This window comes from Passer domesticus, chromosome 2 (assembly GCF_036417665.1).
Source record: "Passer domesticus isolate bPasDom1 chromosome 2, bPasDom1.hap1, whole genome shotgun sequence".
Taxonomy (NCBI): Eukaryota; Metazoa; Chordata; class Aves; order Passeriformes; family Passeridae; genus Passer; species Passer domesticus.
This window is the reverse complement of record NC_087475.1, coordinates 14,932,079-14,951,235: the sequence shown is the minus strand read 5'-3', so window position 1 is coordinate 14,951,235 and position 19,157 is coordinate 14,932,079. Positions and strand designations below refer to the sequence as shown.

At 39.8% G+C, this 19,157-nt stretch overlaps 2 protein-coding genes across 7 annotated transcripts in view; one reads left to right on the top strand and one right to left on the bottom strand.

The window, feature by feature from the left end:
* LOC135293390 (collagen alpha-1(I) chain-like) overlaps nucleotides 1–19,157 on the bottom strand; it is a 406,941-nt gene that overhangs the window by 14,236 nt on the left and 373,548 nt on the right. The window lies entirely within an intron of this gene.
* PHEX (phosphate regulating endopeptidase X-linked) overlaps nucleotides 1–19,157 on the top strand; it is a 113,289-nt gene that overhangs the window by 22,747 nt on the left and 71,385 nt on the right. For all 5 annotated transcript variants that reach the window (XM_064407461.1, XM_064407463.1, XM_064407465.1 and 2 more), the window contains exons 4-7: nucleotides 12,497–12,583; nucleotides 13,630–13,856; nucleotides 17,011–17,079; nucleotides 17,644–17,760. In XM_064407461.1, the coding sequence (XP_064263531.1) occupies nucleotides 12,497–12,583; nucleotides 13,630–13,856; nucleotides 17,011–17,079; nucleotides 17,644–17,760 (500 nt within the window). The remainder of the gene's footprint in view (nucleotides 1–12,496; nucleotides 12,584–13,629; nucleotides 13,857–17,010; nucleotides 17,080–17,643; nucleotides 17,761–19,157) is intronic.

Here is a 19,157-nt window from a genome sequence, read left to right as displayed (position 1 = left end):
TGCGTAACTCACTTTGATCTCCTGACTATACAAAATAAATAAAGTTCTAGCCTGGAGAAAGTCGTGGTAGGTCTTTCCTTGGATGTGATCCTTCAGCAGGATTTCAGGCGACGTGGAGGAATGTAAAGGAGATAATTGTGGAGAGCCAAAAATACCTCAAAAGCACAGGCCTGTGGTTTGGTTTATGACCCAAACCTAGGTAAGGGACATGTAATATTTAGGTTAAAATTTCTTATAGAACTGTTCCTTATAGAACTTTCCTGGAGAGGACTGATGTATGACTACTTTCCCTTAGCCATTCCTGGCTGGAGCAGGTTGTCCCTGACCTGAAGCCAGCCTTTCCTTTTCAGCTGCAGCACAGGCATGTTAAAAAGTATCTCACATCAGAGCAAACACTCCTGGTGCCCCATAGGCCTCTGATGGGGAAGTCCTTGGAGTCCTTCAAAATGGAAAGAATCATTTGGCTGTGGCCCGTGTTGTGTGAACAGAAGCGATCTCAAACTGCAACAGCTTCAGCCTCATGTCAGGTCAACATAGCAGTAACTCTAGGAGTTACTGAAGGTTTTTCCAATTACCATAATAATTCCTACAAAGCTGTTTGTATTTGATGAATTTTTCCATTTTGGTTTGATGACCTCCATTAAGGTTTTAGGAGTGCTTTTTTTTTTTTGTCACTGAAAAGCAAGTGGCTTTTTGTGAGCAGTTTAGAGCTGGACGTCTGAGGCACATAATTCAGTGCTTATTACCTGTGATGAATGTTGGTGGTGAACCCAGAAGCTTCATTTCTTTTCTCTGAAGTATGATGGTATACAGCTGTCTTATTTTTTTCTTTCTGTGAGTGACCATGCAGGAAGCAATAAATTAAAATAAAAACTACAAAACAAAACTGCACAAACATTCCTAAATCTCAGTACTGCAAAGGACCTGATTTAAATTAGGTGAATCATTTGTGAACATGTCTTCCAGATCTTATAAATTTAATTTGACTGTGGAAATCAGTTTACAGATTAAGTCTCCATACTGTTCCTGGTCCAGTGAGACACCTACTTCAGGCTGAATTGCTGTGCTAAGCTTTGTAGTGTGGCTGTTTTCTGAATGTCAGTCAGTTTAAAATGAGGAATTTCCAATGTGGTAAACAGAAAGAAATGGAGGTCTTTGAGGAGGATATGGTGTGTGGGTTTCTGAAGAACATGAGACAGACAGCAAACAAAATATCTTGGCAGCGTAGGCAACTTTTCCCAAGATAATCTGCAATGATTTCCTTTGGAAAAGAAATTGTTTATAAGTAAAACTGGTAAGTAAAAATATCTCTTTGGAAATTTATGCTGTTTGACTATAGGCTATCCTTTCAGACTGATCCCAGGAGTTGGTGTTGCTGTTGAGTGTTTGCTGTCCTGCACAGAGGACCCTGTGCCACAGGACTCTTTTAGGGCTGGGTTTTATCTCCCACCATTCGACTGGTGCTCAGCTGGGCCCACTGGGATAGTTTGGATGTGCTCTATGAAATCTGTAATGCAGCTGCTGACACTCATCCCCAGGTTTCCATATTAGCTGACCTGTCTCTTGTGATTTGTTTCCTTCAAAGTTATTTGAGCTTTTTGAGCGCTGTCCTAAGTATGAGGAAGAATACCTGCAGCAATTAAAATAAGAGAGGATATTTATTGTTTTGCCTCCAGTATATTGCTGGCTAACTGCTCTTGAATAACAAGAAGGCAGAAAAAATCAATAGCACTTCATGCTGTTATTCTTGGCATTTTCTGCAATAAATGGATCTCTTTTCAATGGTATAGACACTTTTTCAGTGGTCCAAATCTTTCCTATAGTAGCTTATTTATATGAATGTAAGAAAAAACATAAGTGGCACAAGTCAGGTAAATCTCTCCTGGCAAGAAGTTAATAGCTTTTTGGTAAAATGAAGGACCTTAGTCAAAAGTGGAGAAGCCAGGACTTTTTCCAGGCTTTGTGGCTGCTCAGAATGAGAATTGTGTTTGTAATGGGTGATTTTGGGAAGCCATGAGTACAGAGAGGAGACAATTTTGGTTCCTAAATGAGGTTTAAAGGCAGCGCAGTAACTGAGCCACAGGATTCTCACAGCATCTGCCTGGTTTGGAGACTGGAATGGCATCCTCCTCTGAGCCCTCAGCTAGAACCAGAGCGGGGCATCCTGCTCCCTCCTGTTCCACATGTGGCACATATTTCCCTTAAATTTACAGTGAGCCTGGGGTTTGTATGATATGTGTCATTCACACTTGCAGATACTGAATTTCAAAATTTTTGATGGCTTGTGTTTGAGTGGGTAATTTTACAGAATCAGGATGATGCCTTGGAATGAACAGCAATCCATGACATACGATTCCCCTTTCTGACAAAAAGCAATTTCCACAAGTACATGTTGAAAGTATTATTGTAATAAAGTAAATGTAATGCTGCCATTTAGTATGGAGCTCCAGCTATATTGTAACAATTGGGAAATTTGCAATCTTCTGGTGTAAACGTGGTATAAAATCTTTTGCCTAACATTATAATGACATGTGTTATGCCCTGAAGTATAATACTAGGAGGCCAGAAGGGCAGGGCAGGGAAGAGGGCAGTTCTACACAAAAGAATAAGATTTATTATTGAAATTTAATTTATGAACAGAGGCTCTCACCTCCTTACAAAGTGATTTTTTGTTTGGTCACAGTTTGTGTACAGTTATGTTGACTTTTGGAGGAAGTCACATGATGGGCTTATCTTTTGATATACAAACTCAGAGAATTTACAAAATGCTGAAACTGTAAACAAACAATGTTTCTGTTTTGGAAATGTGCTGTGTGTTAGGGCACTGAACAGCATTAGGAAGCATTTATGTAAGCACAGCTGTGTGAATGCTATTTCCATGAGGACTTGCACATTGCTAAAATGGATATTCAAGGAAAGAATTGAAGAATTTATTTTCGAGAGGCAAGGGGGAACACTAGAATATCACTATATTAGTTGGATTTATTTGTCTAAATAGAGACGTATTTAATGCAATTTGTATTTGGGAATATTTTTCTTTGTTCTACTTGGTTTATGTTCCTTGGGAACTAGAACCTATATGAATTCATTAATTATGAGATTGTAATGAATTCCTGTGGAAATACATATTCATATTAATTACATCCTGATGAGTGCAAAATTAATCCATAATTATTTAAATGTTCCATTGGAATATCCGAAAAATTAATAATGAGGGGCTGTTATTTTCAAGAGTCACTGCTCTATCCATGGTGAGATGAATGCTGCCATCAAGAAATTGGCTGATGGACATTAATTGCATCAAATAAAAAAGATAGCTTCCTGAATTGATAGCTGGTGTCTTGATCATGATTAATGCAACAAAACAAAACCCCAAAACAAAAAACCGCAACCAACTCTCTAAAAACTAAAACAATTTAAAAAAGAGCAAACAAACTAAATTCCCCCCACCAGCCAACTGCCATCCTCAACACCAACAACCCATCCTCTCCCCTCAGCTCACAAAATAAAACAAGGGGAGGAGGGAGACACAGTTTGTCAAAGCAAGGCAGACCTAGATTAAGGCATCAGCTCCACAAAGGCCATTCTGAGGAATGAATTATGGAGCTGCAGAATACACTGGTAGTTTTGTTAAAGAAAAAAAAAACCCAAAAACAAACTAGTTGCTGGTTTGAAAACAGGGAAACTTTTATATTTAATATCTGAGGCTATGTAAGCCAACACAAGGCCTTCCAGAAGTGACTAATGGCCCCGTCCATTGACATCCTGGCGGGGTCTGCCTTCCAAAGAAGTGGGAATATACAACACAGCAGGTGTAGGGCAATCTGAGAGGAGGCTGGTGCTCTGCATAATTTCATATTTCTGTGTGAACAAGGGGTTTGCCATTATGAAATTTGCTTTGAGTGATTATTTCAATCGCTTATGTACTCCAGTAAGATGATTCTGGTGATCTGATTATTAACAATGGAGAACTGAGTGAAGAAAGGTATGAAAATAGTAGAAGGCTGGTTAAGAAGAGAATGCAAAAACATGAAAGGGGAAATAAGGTGTGCATTGGAAAAATTTAAAAACTGCACCATTATAAGCACCAGAAAGGTGTATTGATTTGCTTTCTTATTTTACTTTAGACACTCAAAGCAAAAGGCTTTAATTAGGCAAGGATAGTTTTAACCATATGGAGAAAGATTTTTTTTTGCAAGCCTTTGATGCTAGTTTTTTCTCCCATATATATATTTAGCAAACAGTAGAGAAATATGGATTGTAATTAATCAGAAACTCAAAATCGGTATTTATAAATTGCAATGAAATATATTTTATACTGCATTAGGCTTGGATGCTTCCCTTTCTGTGCTCTGAAACTGAGAATTCTTTACAGCCACCAACGCACAAAGAAAAGGAAGATCCTTAATGTCAGTAACAATTTAGCAATTATTTAATTTATTTATGGTGGTGAGAAAAATTTTTCATCACTTTTCATTCTGTTTATTTGTGATGGAGTAGAAATTTTATCTTTAGATTGTGTATTTTCATATTTTGGACTTTTGGAAACAAATTTTTATTTGAAAACCAAATATTTGCAGTTCACTTCTAATAAAGTGTCTGGTGAGGGAAAGGACTCCAGACTTCACATGTCAGACTGTGCATAAAATATGTGAACTAGCAAGAAGCAGTGCAGAGCAATTAGCTGAACTAGTAGTTTACAAAAAAGAAATGAATTTAGGTTAGATCATATTTTAGGGAAACCTCAGAACCAAATATTGCTATGAATTTCTGCTAGAGGAAAGAAGTGATTTTGCACACTTAAGTTGCCTATCAGGAGACATTCTCAGCAGAACTTGTGTTTTAAAGGCATGGAGGAATTTAACGGGGCCTTGAAATTATGTATTTGGGGTTGGGTTGCACTGGTGTCAGGCAAGAACTGTAAGCAGTCATCTGCACCTCCACTGAGATTTGTCTCTGTGGTATTTTCCAGGCAGGCGAGATCTTGCTTTGCTCTTCTTCAAGGCTTCCAGATGCAAAACAATTCTGAAATGGGAGCTGGGCAGGTGAATTGGTGTGGGAGTCTGACCTGTGCTATTAACCTGCTAAGAGGGATAAAGTTGTACTGAAACATTAAATGTTGTGTCCTCACAGCAGATGTCCATGTCTTTTTCAGAAGAGTGTTCTGAAGGAACAGATTTAACTCTAAGAATAATCTTGGCTTGATGATACTTGTCTTGTTCCCAAGAAATATGTTCAGCTTGAAATATCAATTAAGTCTATCACTTCCATTTAGAACATACATACATATATACATATATATATATATATATACACATATACACACACACACATATATGTGGATCTCCCCTCTAGACCTCATTCCAGCTATAATTCCCTTTCCAAACTGATGAGAATAAAAAGTATGTGTATCAGATTTTCTTCTTTGACTATTTTGTAACCTGAAATGTTGCAGTCTAATTAAATTCTTATTTTCATGTATCAAGACAGAAATGTTACCATTGGTCAAATGATCTCAGCAGTCTTGTGTATAATTTTATATGCTGTGGCTGGTGCTTTTATTTTGGGGTAGAACATTGTGCCCCTCGTATGGGGCACATTGCCCCACAATGATGCTTACCACTGCCAGCTCTCCTTCACTTTGAGCTCTGAAAGGAGGAATTGGAAAGCAGATACTCTAAATGAATGTCAGCTGGCCCCAAACCATTCTGAAATGATCACTCTTGGAATGTGGAAGCTCATGTTGCTTCAGCCTGTACATTTGTCTAGCTGTGATGTCTGTAATGCAGTGTGGTTTGTGTGCCCTTTGGCATCCTGACCAAACCTCTGCTCTGTGAACCACACTGACCTTGACTTCTGTGCTGAGAGTTCAAAGAGGGGGCGATGCCTTCATGCTGCAGTTGGGAGGTTTAAACAATCCCAGTGGCACACGTGCATCTGGATACTTGGGGTTTAGAGGTTACTTTTCAGGAACTCTTTTGCCATACCTCTTAAGCGTGAGGAAAATGCGGGAATTAAGAGTTAGACATTTTTACTGAGGGCGAGATTAATCATAATCATCTTATAGTTCAGGGATCTCAAGGAATGACATTCTGCACACGTGTGTTGTGTGTTTGGTTTGATTGCTAAACTCCAACCAAGGTTCGAGATGGTTTTTCTCTACATTTAAGAGGTAATTCCTCACAGAACATCCTTAAAAGAACCTGCTGTTGGCATCGGAGGACCATCTGCAATTTTCCAAAAGATAACTTGGGTTTTATTTTTTCTCAGAGGTAGCACATAACAGTGCTAACTTAGGGAGGAAACAAAGATTGTCACTGATAGCTGGAAATGGGAACAACTCTTTTAATTATTCTTCTAATCAGTTAAGAAACTCAGTTCTTATGGCTGTAGAGCACAGTGAGGGCAGGGTGACTAGAAAAGTCTTTATTGCTCAAGTAGTGAAGGAGAAATTATCTGTCATTGGGTATTTATAAATAAACCTGCTGAATGTGTAGGCCCTTTCTGGGGCTGCTTTCTGAGTCTGATCCCAAGAAGAATGCTTTACAAGCTGCTTTCAGTTTAGTGCTAAGCATCATCTGGGCAGTGCCAAGCAACTCCCATTGTCTCTGAAATTAAAGGGGCTGAGAGGCATTCACTGTCTCCAAAGGATCAAGCTCTTTGAGTGTGTGGATCAAGTTCAGCAAGCTTTATGCTCATGAAGAAGCACTATTCCAATCACTAGGAGTCTGACATTAGTTAGATAAGGAGCAATCTGTGGCTCACTTTCTTTATCTGCAACAATGGATAATGGCTGTGTCTCCTTGCTCTGTCATGCTTAAGAGTGCTTTGAGATCTGTATCCTAAATGTATAGAGTGCAATTGCAGGAGTAACCATTAGATTATTTCCAGTGACCTTTTTAGTGTCACAGACAATTACATTACCCACGTAATGCAGTTCAGTAGCTTGTACTGGGATAAAACATAATTGACTTTGGGCAAAGTTTATCTCCCAAAAAAGCATGAAGTCTTGAAAATATTAAGGGGCAGAGAAGCCACTATCTCCTCTGGTTGCTGGTTCCAGTGGTTAATCACTGTCACTGATGAATTTGTCTTCATTGTTCAACCGCTGGCTTTCTTTGTGCCTTTTTTCCATAGACTAAAGACCTCTCTGGCACCAAGCACTTTCTAAAGGTGTTTTGATATTGTGATTCCATCATCCTTTCACATCTCTTGTGAGAAAAATTATATTCCCTCATTGCCTGCTTTTTTTGTCCCTCCCTTCTATTTCTCAAGCCACACCCTCCAAAGAAAAAAAACCAGTTGTTTTGATATTTTTCTGCCCTCTGTCCAACTGTCCAACATTGTTTTTACAATTCAGACAGCCAAAGGGCAGGCTGTGTTGCAGTCTGTCTCACCAGCCTGTGTACACACTAAGATCATCTCCCCACTTTGATACTTCTCTGGTTTTGCAATCCAAGACTCCTGTCTGTTCTAGCATTGCCCTGGGAGTTCACACTGCATTATTTGTCTGCTTCTAGCTTTTCACTCCTCCAGGGTTACAACTTTCCAGGAAATAGGATGTCCCTTGGGGTTCTTGTATAATTTTTGGTTTTTTTACAGTCCAAGTATATTCCCTGGGGGATGTTTGCACATGGAGTTCTTTTTCTTCAAGATACAAAGCATTATAATGTATTTCAGATCATTGTCAGATATCACTGTGCAAACACTTGAGCTTGCATTTTCCACACAGAGCAAATGTTTGTAAAAGGATAATGACAAAAACTAATGGAAAAATGCTACTGTCTTTTGCAACTAGATCTTTCTCTATATTTAAGGTTGTAAAATGCAGAGAAAACTTTTATTTTTCTCTCTAGAATAGGAAATAAAACTCATGAATAACACAGTATTTCTCAGGATTTCAATGCAACCATATATATAGGAAACTGTCTGATAGGGTACAGTATATATACAATCTGATCAGGATACTGATACATTGAATCAATATTTCTAATCTGAATGAATGGTGTGCATGTTTCTTTTCTCTGCAAATCTGGCTTTACTATCCTTTTTCATGCAGTCCAAGCCAGAAGAAGGAAAGGCACAGGATTTCTCACCGCCATAAATAAAATATGATGGTAGAAAACCAAAGACAGTGGGCTGGAAAATCAACAAGGGCTGGAAATGGAAAGTAAGATTAAAGGTGACACTTAGCCACAAGACTATCCTTAGCAGCTTTAGAATAGTATGCAGTTAAATAAACACACATGCAAAGCTTACTTTGTAATGTGCCTTGCTCTCACTTTTAACAGCAGATGATTGTTATTTACTCAAGGGTAGTGAACCACAGGAAGCTGGCCTTTTTTAGTCCCACTGCCCTGAAAAAGAACTATGTGAAGGCAGCTCAGTATAACTCTCTTCCTTCCTTCCAGCTCCCCACCCACAGTTGTGCCTTTTTTTCCTTGACTGTATATCTGAGAATCTCCAGCTCAGACAAATGAAGATCACTCTCAGCCATGGATGGTTTTTGCTGGTGATGCTGAGTCTTTGTGTTTTATATGAGAGTCAGGGAGTGCAATGATGCAAACCTGCCTGACCTGGGGTGACAGAAGTTCAAGAACCTTGACTGAAATGGGAACTTCTACACCCTCATCTCCTTTATACAAGAAAGTGAATGATGAATCCATTTGCAGCCTCAGGAAGTTTAGGATATTTTGAACACCTTTAGCCAATTTCTGACTGTGCAAGTGGTAGCTGCTTAGTGACATGAGTTATGTTATTACAGCACTGTGGAGTGCAATTGCTAATAGGTGTTGACACTTGCCATAACTAACTTTTATGTGAAGGGAAACATAAATCTTGCATTTGGGCATCCTGTGCATATGGAAATACGACCAATGAGGTGTTGAGGTCAGTGATAGAGGCAAAGATCTTTTTTTATCCCAAAGAAAATTACTTTGGAAATAGTTTAAAAGTGAAGAAAGTATGTAACTGAAAAATAACTGTTTTGCTAAAAAAGCTGTTCAAACATATACTTGGTATTTGGCTAAGGAAATAGGATCCAAACTGTATATTCAACTGGCTTAAGCTATGCTGGTTCACTTTGTCCTGGTGATTTTTGGTTATGATATTCTGCTTTGCAGGCAGGCTAGGGGTATAACTCTGTAACAGCAATAAATTGTTACATTTTGGTTGATGTTAATAACAATTCTGTGCTTTTTCAGATACCTGGAAATCAGCTTAGATTGTGGTTTCTTCTTAACCTCTGCAGATTTTGTTGGCATGATATGTATTTCCTAATCTGATCAAAACTATTTATTCCTAACAATTCTTCTTTAGAGGTAAAAAAATGGTGTCCTAAAATGGAAAATTGCTTTAAGGAATTAGAACCTTTAGTTTGAAAAAAGAAAATGGAATGCAAGCAAGCAAGCAAGACAGCTCCAAGAAGCTCAATGTCCTTCTCAGGCTAAGTGTGCTGTTTTAGTCAAAATGTTGGTAGCTCTGATCTCCCTAACTAGGTCAAAGTTTAAGGGAACTGTGCTAACAGACTGAACTTCTCAGTGGATTTGTATGAATACACACAATTCCTTAATAAGGTATGGGAGTTGGAGCTTGAAAATACAAAGTAAAGAACTAAACAGAAAATCTGTGGTTTTTTATGAGGTGTAACATTAACTGATCGTTGGTGGTCTTCCTCTTCCTATGCCTTGAAAGACAACATAGGTTTTGCTTACATTTTGGCATCAAAACAGAAAATACCTGAAGCTATAACAGTTTTTTAAAGTGGAAAGACCATTCTCCCAGACAGCTGTAGCTCAGGTGAATTTTTTCAGCCAGGCTGAATTTGCTCTCTGTGTGTCACAGGCTGGCATTTCCCTTACTGTAGATGAGAGCCTGAAATCCATGTCATGTGTCAGGAGGTGAAGCACTGCTCAGAGAGTGTGGGATGGTCCTGGGGCAGGTTTGTTCAGGTTGCAGAGCCTGGCAGAGCAGACTGAGCTGGTGCCCTCCCAAAGGCTGCCCTGTAGAGAGCAGTGAGCATCAACCCACACAAACAGATTTGCTCTGTGTGGAGTGGGTTTGTCAGAGCCTGCAGCTGTGGCCAGGCTGCTCACAGGACCCAATATTGCTAATTTAAAGAGAGCTTGATGGGCCCACATTGATTTCAGTCACAGTAGTGACTTTCTTCCCATGAATAAGCAACCTCTAGACAGACTAATTGATTACATATATCTTTGATCAGTACGCTGTGCTTCTTGCCTTTTCTTGCTATTCTTGCCTTTTCTTGCTATTCGTTTGTAAGAATTTAAATACTCAAGGACACATAAAATCCATATGTATTTGTGAGCTAAATAAGAAACAATTTTCTAAATCTTCTGTTTGGATTTTATACTAGCTAATGTAGAAATCATGTGGATGTGAGCAGTGCTTCAGGTTTGTGCTTCTAAATCGTTCTGAAAAGTTGAGGTTAAGGCTGGGAAACCTCCGTAGCCTAAAGACCATCCATGGATCATACCCCCTATTTCAGTGTTCACAGGATTCAAGCATCTTATTGAGTCTTTCATATTTGATCACTGGATTTTATGTTATCAGAACTGAGAATTGTTTTCATAAAAGAATTCTGAGCAAGTTGGCAGCATCTACCCCACCTCACTCTTTGCAGTAGTGAGGTGGGGTAGATGTCACATTAATGAGATGGTTTGATGGGAAAACACGAGGGCTTATTGTAACACAATTTGATGCAGTTTTATCTCTAGAGTTGATTTTATTGGCTCTTATAATCTGTTTTTCTCTTGAGCTCTAGCCATTGGATTTTATTAGCTTCAAAATTTCATGGTTGTACAGCTCACTGGCAAAGACAGAAATTATTGTAATGGCTTTAATGGGAGGGTAGTTTTTCATCCTCAGCTTCATGGAGGATTCATTTATCATTACTTTCAAAATGCCATTTTAAAAATGTGAACAAGTCTGATTATGCTGCTATGAATTGTACACACTGAACATATATATATAGATGATTTGCATTATATTGTATTTAGCAAATTGAGAAATATTTAAGGATTTGAAACAAAAGCTATCCTCTCCAGGAGTATTTTTATGGAAAAATCTAAGAATAATCTCATTAAATCTCTTAATGGTCTAAGCAAAAGAATTGGGCAATGGGGTTTTTTGTTTGTTTGTTTGTTTAAGGAGAAAAGGGGTCGGAGGGAGAGAAAAGTTGCATTGCTCATCACTATGGTATTCCTTGAGTAATAAACAGTGTGAGGTCTGCATTATGGTCCCCTGAGTGCTTATATAAGAGGTGCAGCATGGCTGGTTCCTCAGGGGGCTAAGGAAATTTTGGGAAATAACTGCCTTAAGATCCTGCTTCAGGCAGTGAGCTCCTAGTACTGAGAGAAGCTGCGCAAACCCAGGCTGTTCTCAGCTGAAGAACCCAGCAGTCACACCCACCTTTTGCCTCCCTGGAGAGGAGGCACTGTGGGGTGGAAAGAGCAGGGCTGCAGAGGGAGCAGCCTCCAGGGTTTGCAGGAGGGTGCTGCTTTTGGATGGCAGTGCCACCACCTATTCTGTATTCTGCATGTCCTCAGCCAATCCTGGCAGAAGAATCACATTGCATTGACCCTGATCCAGCTCTCTTGGCCTCACCATGGCTGGTGTTATGGAGACTCAGTGGTTCTCTGCTTCCACAGGCCTCTGGACTCTTGTTTTCTTTGTTCCCCCTTTTGTGTGGGCCATGCTTCTCAGCACACTTGCACTGTGCTGCCTCTGCTCATTTGAAACCCAGAGCCCTGGCTGGTACTTTGGTGCTGGGAAGGGAGTCCTGAATTTTTCGAGGCTTTTTAGCTCTAGCTGAGCACATAACAGGAGAAACTTGATACCAGCAAAGCCACTCCTTCCAGTGGTCCCAGTAACAATCAGGTAAGGCTGTGCAGGACTTGCTTGGGTCTTGCAAAACCAGACGAGGTCCCACAGAGTTTGCCAGCCCTGTTCCTGTGCTGTGCTCAAGAGTTACCTGTTTCTCCTGGCTGTGGAAGTGCTTGTGCTCTGAAGCTCAGCTGCCTCTACATTTATCCACAGTACTTTGTATCTGCAGTTGCATCGTGCCTGATTTACAGCTTGCTCCTGGGATCCTGTAGCCTTCTCTCTTAGGTCCTGATTTCATAATGTACCAGCACCAGAAGCTGAAAAAATTCCTGACTCTCTGCTCTGTGTGTTGGTTCCCTCCCTCACCCCATGACTGCCTGTCACCTCAGTTTGCTGAGGCTCGCTGGTTGTGAGTATGAGCAACAAGCTGCATCTGTCATTCAGCTTTATATCAGTTCTCTTTAAAATAAATAAATTAAAAAAATCCTTCCCCATTGGGGATTGAAAAAGTTGCAATTATGTCTGTGCTACTACTTAAGAAAGTACACATGGAGCCTCATACTTAATTAAACAAATACTATGATTAAACCAAATGCTGAAACAGGAAAACTGTCTACATTTTCCAAAGTATTGAAAAAAATTGTTTTTTCAGCATTGCTAGAGAAACCCATCAGCAAAAGACGAGACAGTGAAGCTGTACAGAAGGCCAAGATCCTTTATGCATCCTGCATGAATGAGGGTAAGTAGATTGATTTGAGGAGAGCATCGATGCATTCCCTGCATTTATAAAGGCAGGCTTTTTGTCTCTCTGCAGAGCTCTGTGAAGCTTTGTGCAGATGCATAGATTTTACTGATATGTATTCAGCTGGGGTTGAGGGTCTTTTACACTTCTGAAGCTGTGAATTGGGACTGAGGTATACTCAGGCACAAGTCAGTTTTAGAGAAACCTCTGCTTGTCAGAACCGTGGAGAGATATTTATCTGTGCAAAAGGATGTTAAACTGTGCCCCAGGGTTGTGGGGTTAGTGCCTGGGGTTATTAAATCAGAGGAATTCTCTGATGAAATTCTCATACTGATATTTTCAAGACCCTGTTGCTCATCACCTTCTACACTTCTCTAAATCTGTTTTATCAAAACACTACCCCAGGGCTGGGTATAGACAGGGTGGACTCTTTAGCTGTGGTATCTGTATGTCAAGCAAGTTAATCGTGTTTGCAGAGTGCTTTTCCTCAGCTTGTCCATGCTGCTGTAAGGTAATGTTCACTAATTCGGGACACATCACTACTCTTGCTTAGCTGCCCAAAGAAGTCTTGGAAGTCCCCTTTGTTCTTTTGACTCTTTCAGGATTTATTTCCTGCACAGTTTTCTTCCAGCATGGCCTGTCTGACCACCAGCAAGTGAGGCAGCCTGCTCTACAGCCCTGGTGCACCGATATTGCCCCTCTAGCTTTGATTACGAACAATAACCCCTCAGATTTCCCTAAAATCAGTGAAATTTCTATGCTAGTTCCTAAGCAAGGAGTAGTTTGATTTTTTTGAAATTTACCTAATTCCAGCCTTTGTCTTTTTGGAAAGGCACTGACTTGCCTTTCTTATTCTTGATACAGATAAACGGGGTTGGACCTCTGTGCTGCTGTGCTCACAGGCAGAGCAGAGGCTTTGAGTTTCAGCTATTGTGATTGCCTTGCCTGGAAATCAATCGAAGCCAATAAATCTTTGTCTTGTGTGGCTGCTGTTGGACTTGAGTTGTCTGGAATGTAATTGTTGTCACACTTTGACATTTCAGAGAAAATTGAAAAAGCTGATGTGAAACCCCTGTTAAGTATCCTGAAGCATTCACCTTTCCGCTGGCCTGTGCTGGAATCCAATATTGGACCTGAAGGACTGTGGTCAGAAAGGAGGTTCAGCTTAGTCCAAGCCTTGGCAACTCTTCGTGGCCAATACAGCAGCTCAGTCTTCATCCGTTTGTATGTGGCTGCTGATGACAAAATCTCCCATCGCTACATCCTGAAGGTACAGTGCAGCATTTCTAACAGGTTACTCTGCATGCTGTTTTATGGTCTCTTTTAAAAACATGTTTACATACCAAATGTTTACATTTGATTGTTGTTGTTATTATCTACTGGCTTACAGATGTGTGTAGGTGCCAGTTTATGGAAATGTAGGAGCCACTAGCAACCACATGCTATTGGAAAGCATTTCTGTACAGGTTTTCTTCTTTCAAATGGAAAAAAACCCATAAAAATTTCCCAGTAGACCAATAGCCAGGGTCTATGTGCTTGAGAATAAGAACTCAATATCTAATTCTGTGTGCTGCTTATGACTCATCGCTTGCATGAAGAAGTTTTTTTGCCTGTGAGGATGAAAAATGGTTCATCAGTAGCAGGTATTTTGAACTTGAGCTGTTTTTCTTGAGATGGAAACACTTAATCTGGTGCTTATACAGCACCTTAGAACACAGATTTATCCCAAGTGCTTTTAAATGTGAAATAGGAGAATTCACATTTTTCCTGAAATGCGTTTAGACCTGAAATTGCTTTTAGACCAACTGAAATTTTCTTGAAATTGCTTCTAGACCAAAACATTACGAAATTGTTAACAGTGAATGGCATTAAATAACAGTTCGGTAAGAAAAAGACTCAAGAAATGTTGCCTCCCTCTCATCTGACAAAACTCCAAATAAAATTGTATAACTGTGGCAAGACTGAGTGCCTGGGCCAAATGCATTGTTGTTTAAGAACTTCAGATGAGAAGCCAGAGCAGACCTTCCCTCCATGGCTACAAGAAAATAGTTCATGAAGACAAAAGAGAAGGAACAAATAACAAAGTTATGATGGCATTCATTACAGCAAAAAAAATATCTAAGATCCTTATTTTGCTAGCATCTTGGCTGGCTGTAGGAATGTAGCCAAGATTACATTGTATTTAGGAACTGTGGTGGTACTGGGGTGGATGTCAGTTCTAAGTTCTTCCATATGTCTTTTGGCTAAGGCATTTAACTGGCATAAAGTTAAAGGGTAACTTTCCCTCATCTCTAGGACATTTTCCAAGATAATCAACAGCAGATCAACAGTTTGCTGTATTAAAGGTGTCATTCTGCTTTGATGCTGTTGAGATCCTGTCAGGTTTTCTTCAGCTGGAGACTCACTCAAAAGAGCTGAAGCTGTAGAATCAGGGAGATGTTTATCCGTGTCTCCTGTCATCATATTTCAGTTCAAGTCACCTGTCAGCAAATGGCTGGGCAGGGACACCCTCACTGCTGGTCTCTTGGAAACGATTTACAACCAGCAGAACCTTCACCCTCTACGCTTAGGGGCACAGGAATTCAAAATCGAACTGAAGCACGACATGCTATGAATGAGGCACTACTCTGTAGGGTGTTCTGATGCTGGTTTGATTAGGACCTTGATCTGCAGAATGCATCAGTCAGTGCTCTACTTTGTCCATGTTTTTACAAATTCCCTGGGGCGTAGATGTACCACATAGTATTTCAATCTGCTTGTGAAAATATCTTTATTGCAAAATTCTTTTTCTTCAGCATTGCAAAATCATGAATGGGTCATAAAAGAAGTGGAAACTCCAAATAAAACTTTGTTCAGCATTCAACATTATCTTTTTGTTTTTCCATGAGTGCTGAAGTTGTTGGTTAACTTTTATTGTTTATTTCTCATATTTGTGCTCTCTTGGTTTAATATGCTGTCAAATCTAATTCTTAACACCAGGGAATTTGAATGAGCATTTAATGTAAGTCACATAATTGAAATTCCCCAAATAATCAGAAGTTACCTATTGCAAAAACATATGTACAAAAAGCATAAGAGTATATTCTTTTTGCATCATTGTGCTGAGAAAAGAAAGTGATGCTCTTTTTCAAAGAATGAGAATTGCACTGAACATCACAATTATTCCTTTCTGAGGATGGTTTGTTTTGTAGAGGAAAAGATTACATTTATTTATTCACTTTAAATTCTAAGTTTTATTTATTTTTTAAATGTAGAAAATGTGAAATATAAATCACATAACCTAAAGTATTTGGATTAAAAAAGACTTATATGAATTGTATGAATAAATAGAATCTATAGTCACTAGACTTATCTTTTAGAAACTACTGCAGCATCAAACCAAAAATATTTAGGACATCAAAGCAGTTGTTTCTGCTCCAATCAGTATCTTATTCAGAGTTTGGAAGCTGGTTGATGGGAGTTTTCAGCTTTGGCTTCCACACCCTAACCTGACTTGATCACATAGAAAAGTTCTGGGAAATCTCAGTTCCCAGTAATTATTATAAAATATATGCTGCATAGTGAGTTTTTCCTGGTTAGAAAAATTCCTGTGTTTCAAATGAAACAGTATGAAAATATTGCCATGTTTCACTCAAGACACTAAATGAAAATCTCAAACTTTCAGGCCTAATTCCAATATTAGAGTGAATGTAAACCAGAAAATTTGCTCCATATTTAGATGGAAAAGGTAAGTGAAGGCCAAAGATCCATCTGGACTACAAGACACCTTTAGCTAAAATACTGGGGACATCATATCCTGTGCCTGCAGTCCTGGCTGGTGGGCACTTCAGTTTCAGTTCATCTGTTCAAAAGCAGAGTACAGCCCCCAGTGCTGGTCTAGGGTGAGGCTCAAAAGTGTGACCTCAGTTTCAGTCACAAAAACCTGATGATGCCTCCCAGATAGACAGCAGCTCTCACGCTCCAGCACCTCAGGGGCATTTGGTGCATACACTAGACTGGTGTGGTCCCAAGCTGACTCTTGTACCCCTGAAATAGGCATAGGGGGGATGCACGGTCATCAGAACCAGTGGTTTGGTCCTGTAGACCCAGTCTTTTTGCATTTCCTACTCCCCGATGTAGCTGTTTTAAACACCTAAATCACATCTGTGAATCTTTTCTTTAGGTGGCTTAGCTATTGCAGGTGTCATCTGAGGTCCCCAGATCACAGTAATGTGATTTAGTTAATACCTGTCAGCACAGTGTAGCATTTTCCTGTTTTGAAATCCTGTCCAACTCAGACTGGTGCAATGTTTTATATGTTAGGTATTTGCACACAACTACTGTAATTATCAGAAAAACATGAACCCTTCCAAAGCTGCTTGTCAGTTTATCTTTGAATCTGATTAATTTAGCTGTTAAATGTTACTTTGTGTTGTTTTTAATAGCTTGATCAAGCAAGCCTCTCTCTGGCATCTCGAGAGGATTACCTAGAAAACACCACAGAAGCCAAATCTGTAAGTACTGTCAGCTGGATAATAGAGCCACCAATTTCCCCCTCATCTTTTTTCATGGTTAGTTTTGTTTTGTTGAGCTCCAAACTGAGAAAGGGCTGTGCTTTGTTTGGATTTGGGTTTTGCAGTGTATCTAGCAGAAAACTCCACTTCTATCAAACATTCTTGCAAAGTTTCCTAAATGAAGCTTACACTTGTATACAAGTACTTCTGTCCCATGGTGGTTACTGTATTAGTAGGCCTAAAATACTGGTGTACATTTTTACACATTGTCTAATCCATTTGTAAGAGCTGAAAGTTGTCAGTCTAATCCAGAACTGTCATTTGCATTTCCTGAGATTTCTACTCCCTGAACTGCAGCAGTTATCTCTGTCATGCACGGTATTTTTACAGTGTTATTTCTCCTTTTTAACTTGCTTAGCATTCAAGGTAAGGAAAGCACAGCCTTGGTTCCTAAGGCATGAAAGTAATATACCCCTTCCTGTAGCTGGGCATTCCTGGTCTGCTGCTGCAGCTCTGCTCAAGAGCAAATCCTGTTGTCATTTCACTCTTTCTCTTTCTTTGCAGTACCGAGATGCCTTTTTGCAGTTCATGGTTGATACAGCAGTGCTTCTGGGTGCAAATGCCTCCCGAGCTGAATCTGATATGAAATCAGTTCTAAAACTGGAAGTTAAAATAGCAGAGGTTGGTAATCTAATATAATCCTTTCTCAAAATGAAAAGCCATTGTATCAACAGCATTAGCAAAGGGATTTTAGAAGCAGAAGGAAAGGAGCAGATCCTGATGAAGAAAGGATGAATAATGTTTCTCCCTTAGTTAATTGCTAAACTGTAAATTTTATTCTCAGTGGAAAAACCTTAGCCAAATACCCTTGGTGTTTTAAATTGTAATGTCAGCCAGGCTGACCAGAGGCAAGTCTGGGGATGGCATGGCAATGTTTAAGGGATGGAGTATTAGCAAGGTCCTTTGGTCTGCCATCTGGAGGTGGGGGATGGAGATCCATATGGCAGCAGAGATACAGGGGCTGTTGATGTGTTAGAAACTGTGGAAGTGCCTGAGGATGGTCCCATAAGAATTAGGGCTTCTCCTTCCAAAAAGGTGATGAGATCAATATCCCAGCTGAAGTGCATCTACACCAATTCACTGGTGCCCAATAGGTAGCTGGAAAAATATGACATAACTCAAGATCTTACATGTCTTTTCCAACTTAAGTGATTCTATAATTTTGAAACTGGGTGGAATCTGAGCTCTGGCCATGCACTTGTGTTGAGAATATATTACTGTGTTGTTTAAGAAGCAGACTGGGCTGATTCTCTGTGGAAAAGTCTAAAAGCAGTGCAAGTCAGGTGGGATATTGGATCTTGGTGGTGGGAGGTGGTGTTTACAGCAGTACCACCCTTAGCTCCTGAAGTGTCTTCATGGAGTAGTCTGGGAGAGTAGATGTTTTAATTTAAGGGATCAACTGAATTTAGTAAAGCTAGGCATATTTAAATCTGGTGCTTGGTTCTGACATTTACTTGGTGACATTTTTGAGGGGAGTTTAATTTATACCACAGGATTATTTGCTGGTTGAAGGAGTGTCTTTGCATCTCTATATCTCTGTTTCAGTGTGGCTACTGCAGGAATCCCACTCATGGGAGTGGCAAGTTCATTATCATTTCAACCTCGGCTAAAACTAGAGAGAAGGGTTGACCTCAGTGTTGGAAACCACCAAAAGTAAGGGTACAGACTTGATGCTGGTTTGCAGAACTGCCAGCTGAGCTGAGTATTCCTTCATATTGGCAAGGAAGGAAGCTATCCCTGTGAAATGCTGGTCTCCTGTTAGCAGAGAAGCCTGTTGCATGGGACAGGTGATGCAGCAGATTCTTTTATCTGGATCCTGTTGTTGCAGTCTACAGGATGCTTCTTAATGGTGTGTTTGTACAGAAGTGAGGGCCACCCAAAATAGTAGCCAATCAGTGTTTCCCCCTCTCTGCTGAAAGGGACGAAATTTTGTTAAACGTCTAAGCAAAGCCCAACATTAATTTTCAGTTATGTAGCATGGATGGACTAATGCACAAATACTCCCTTGCATGAAAAAC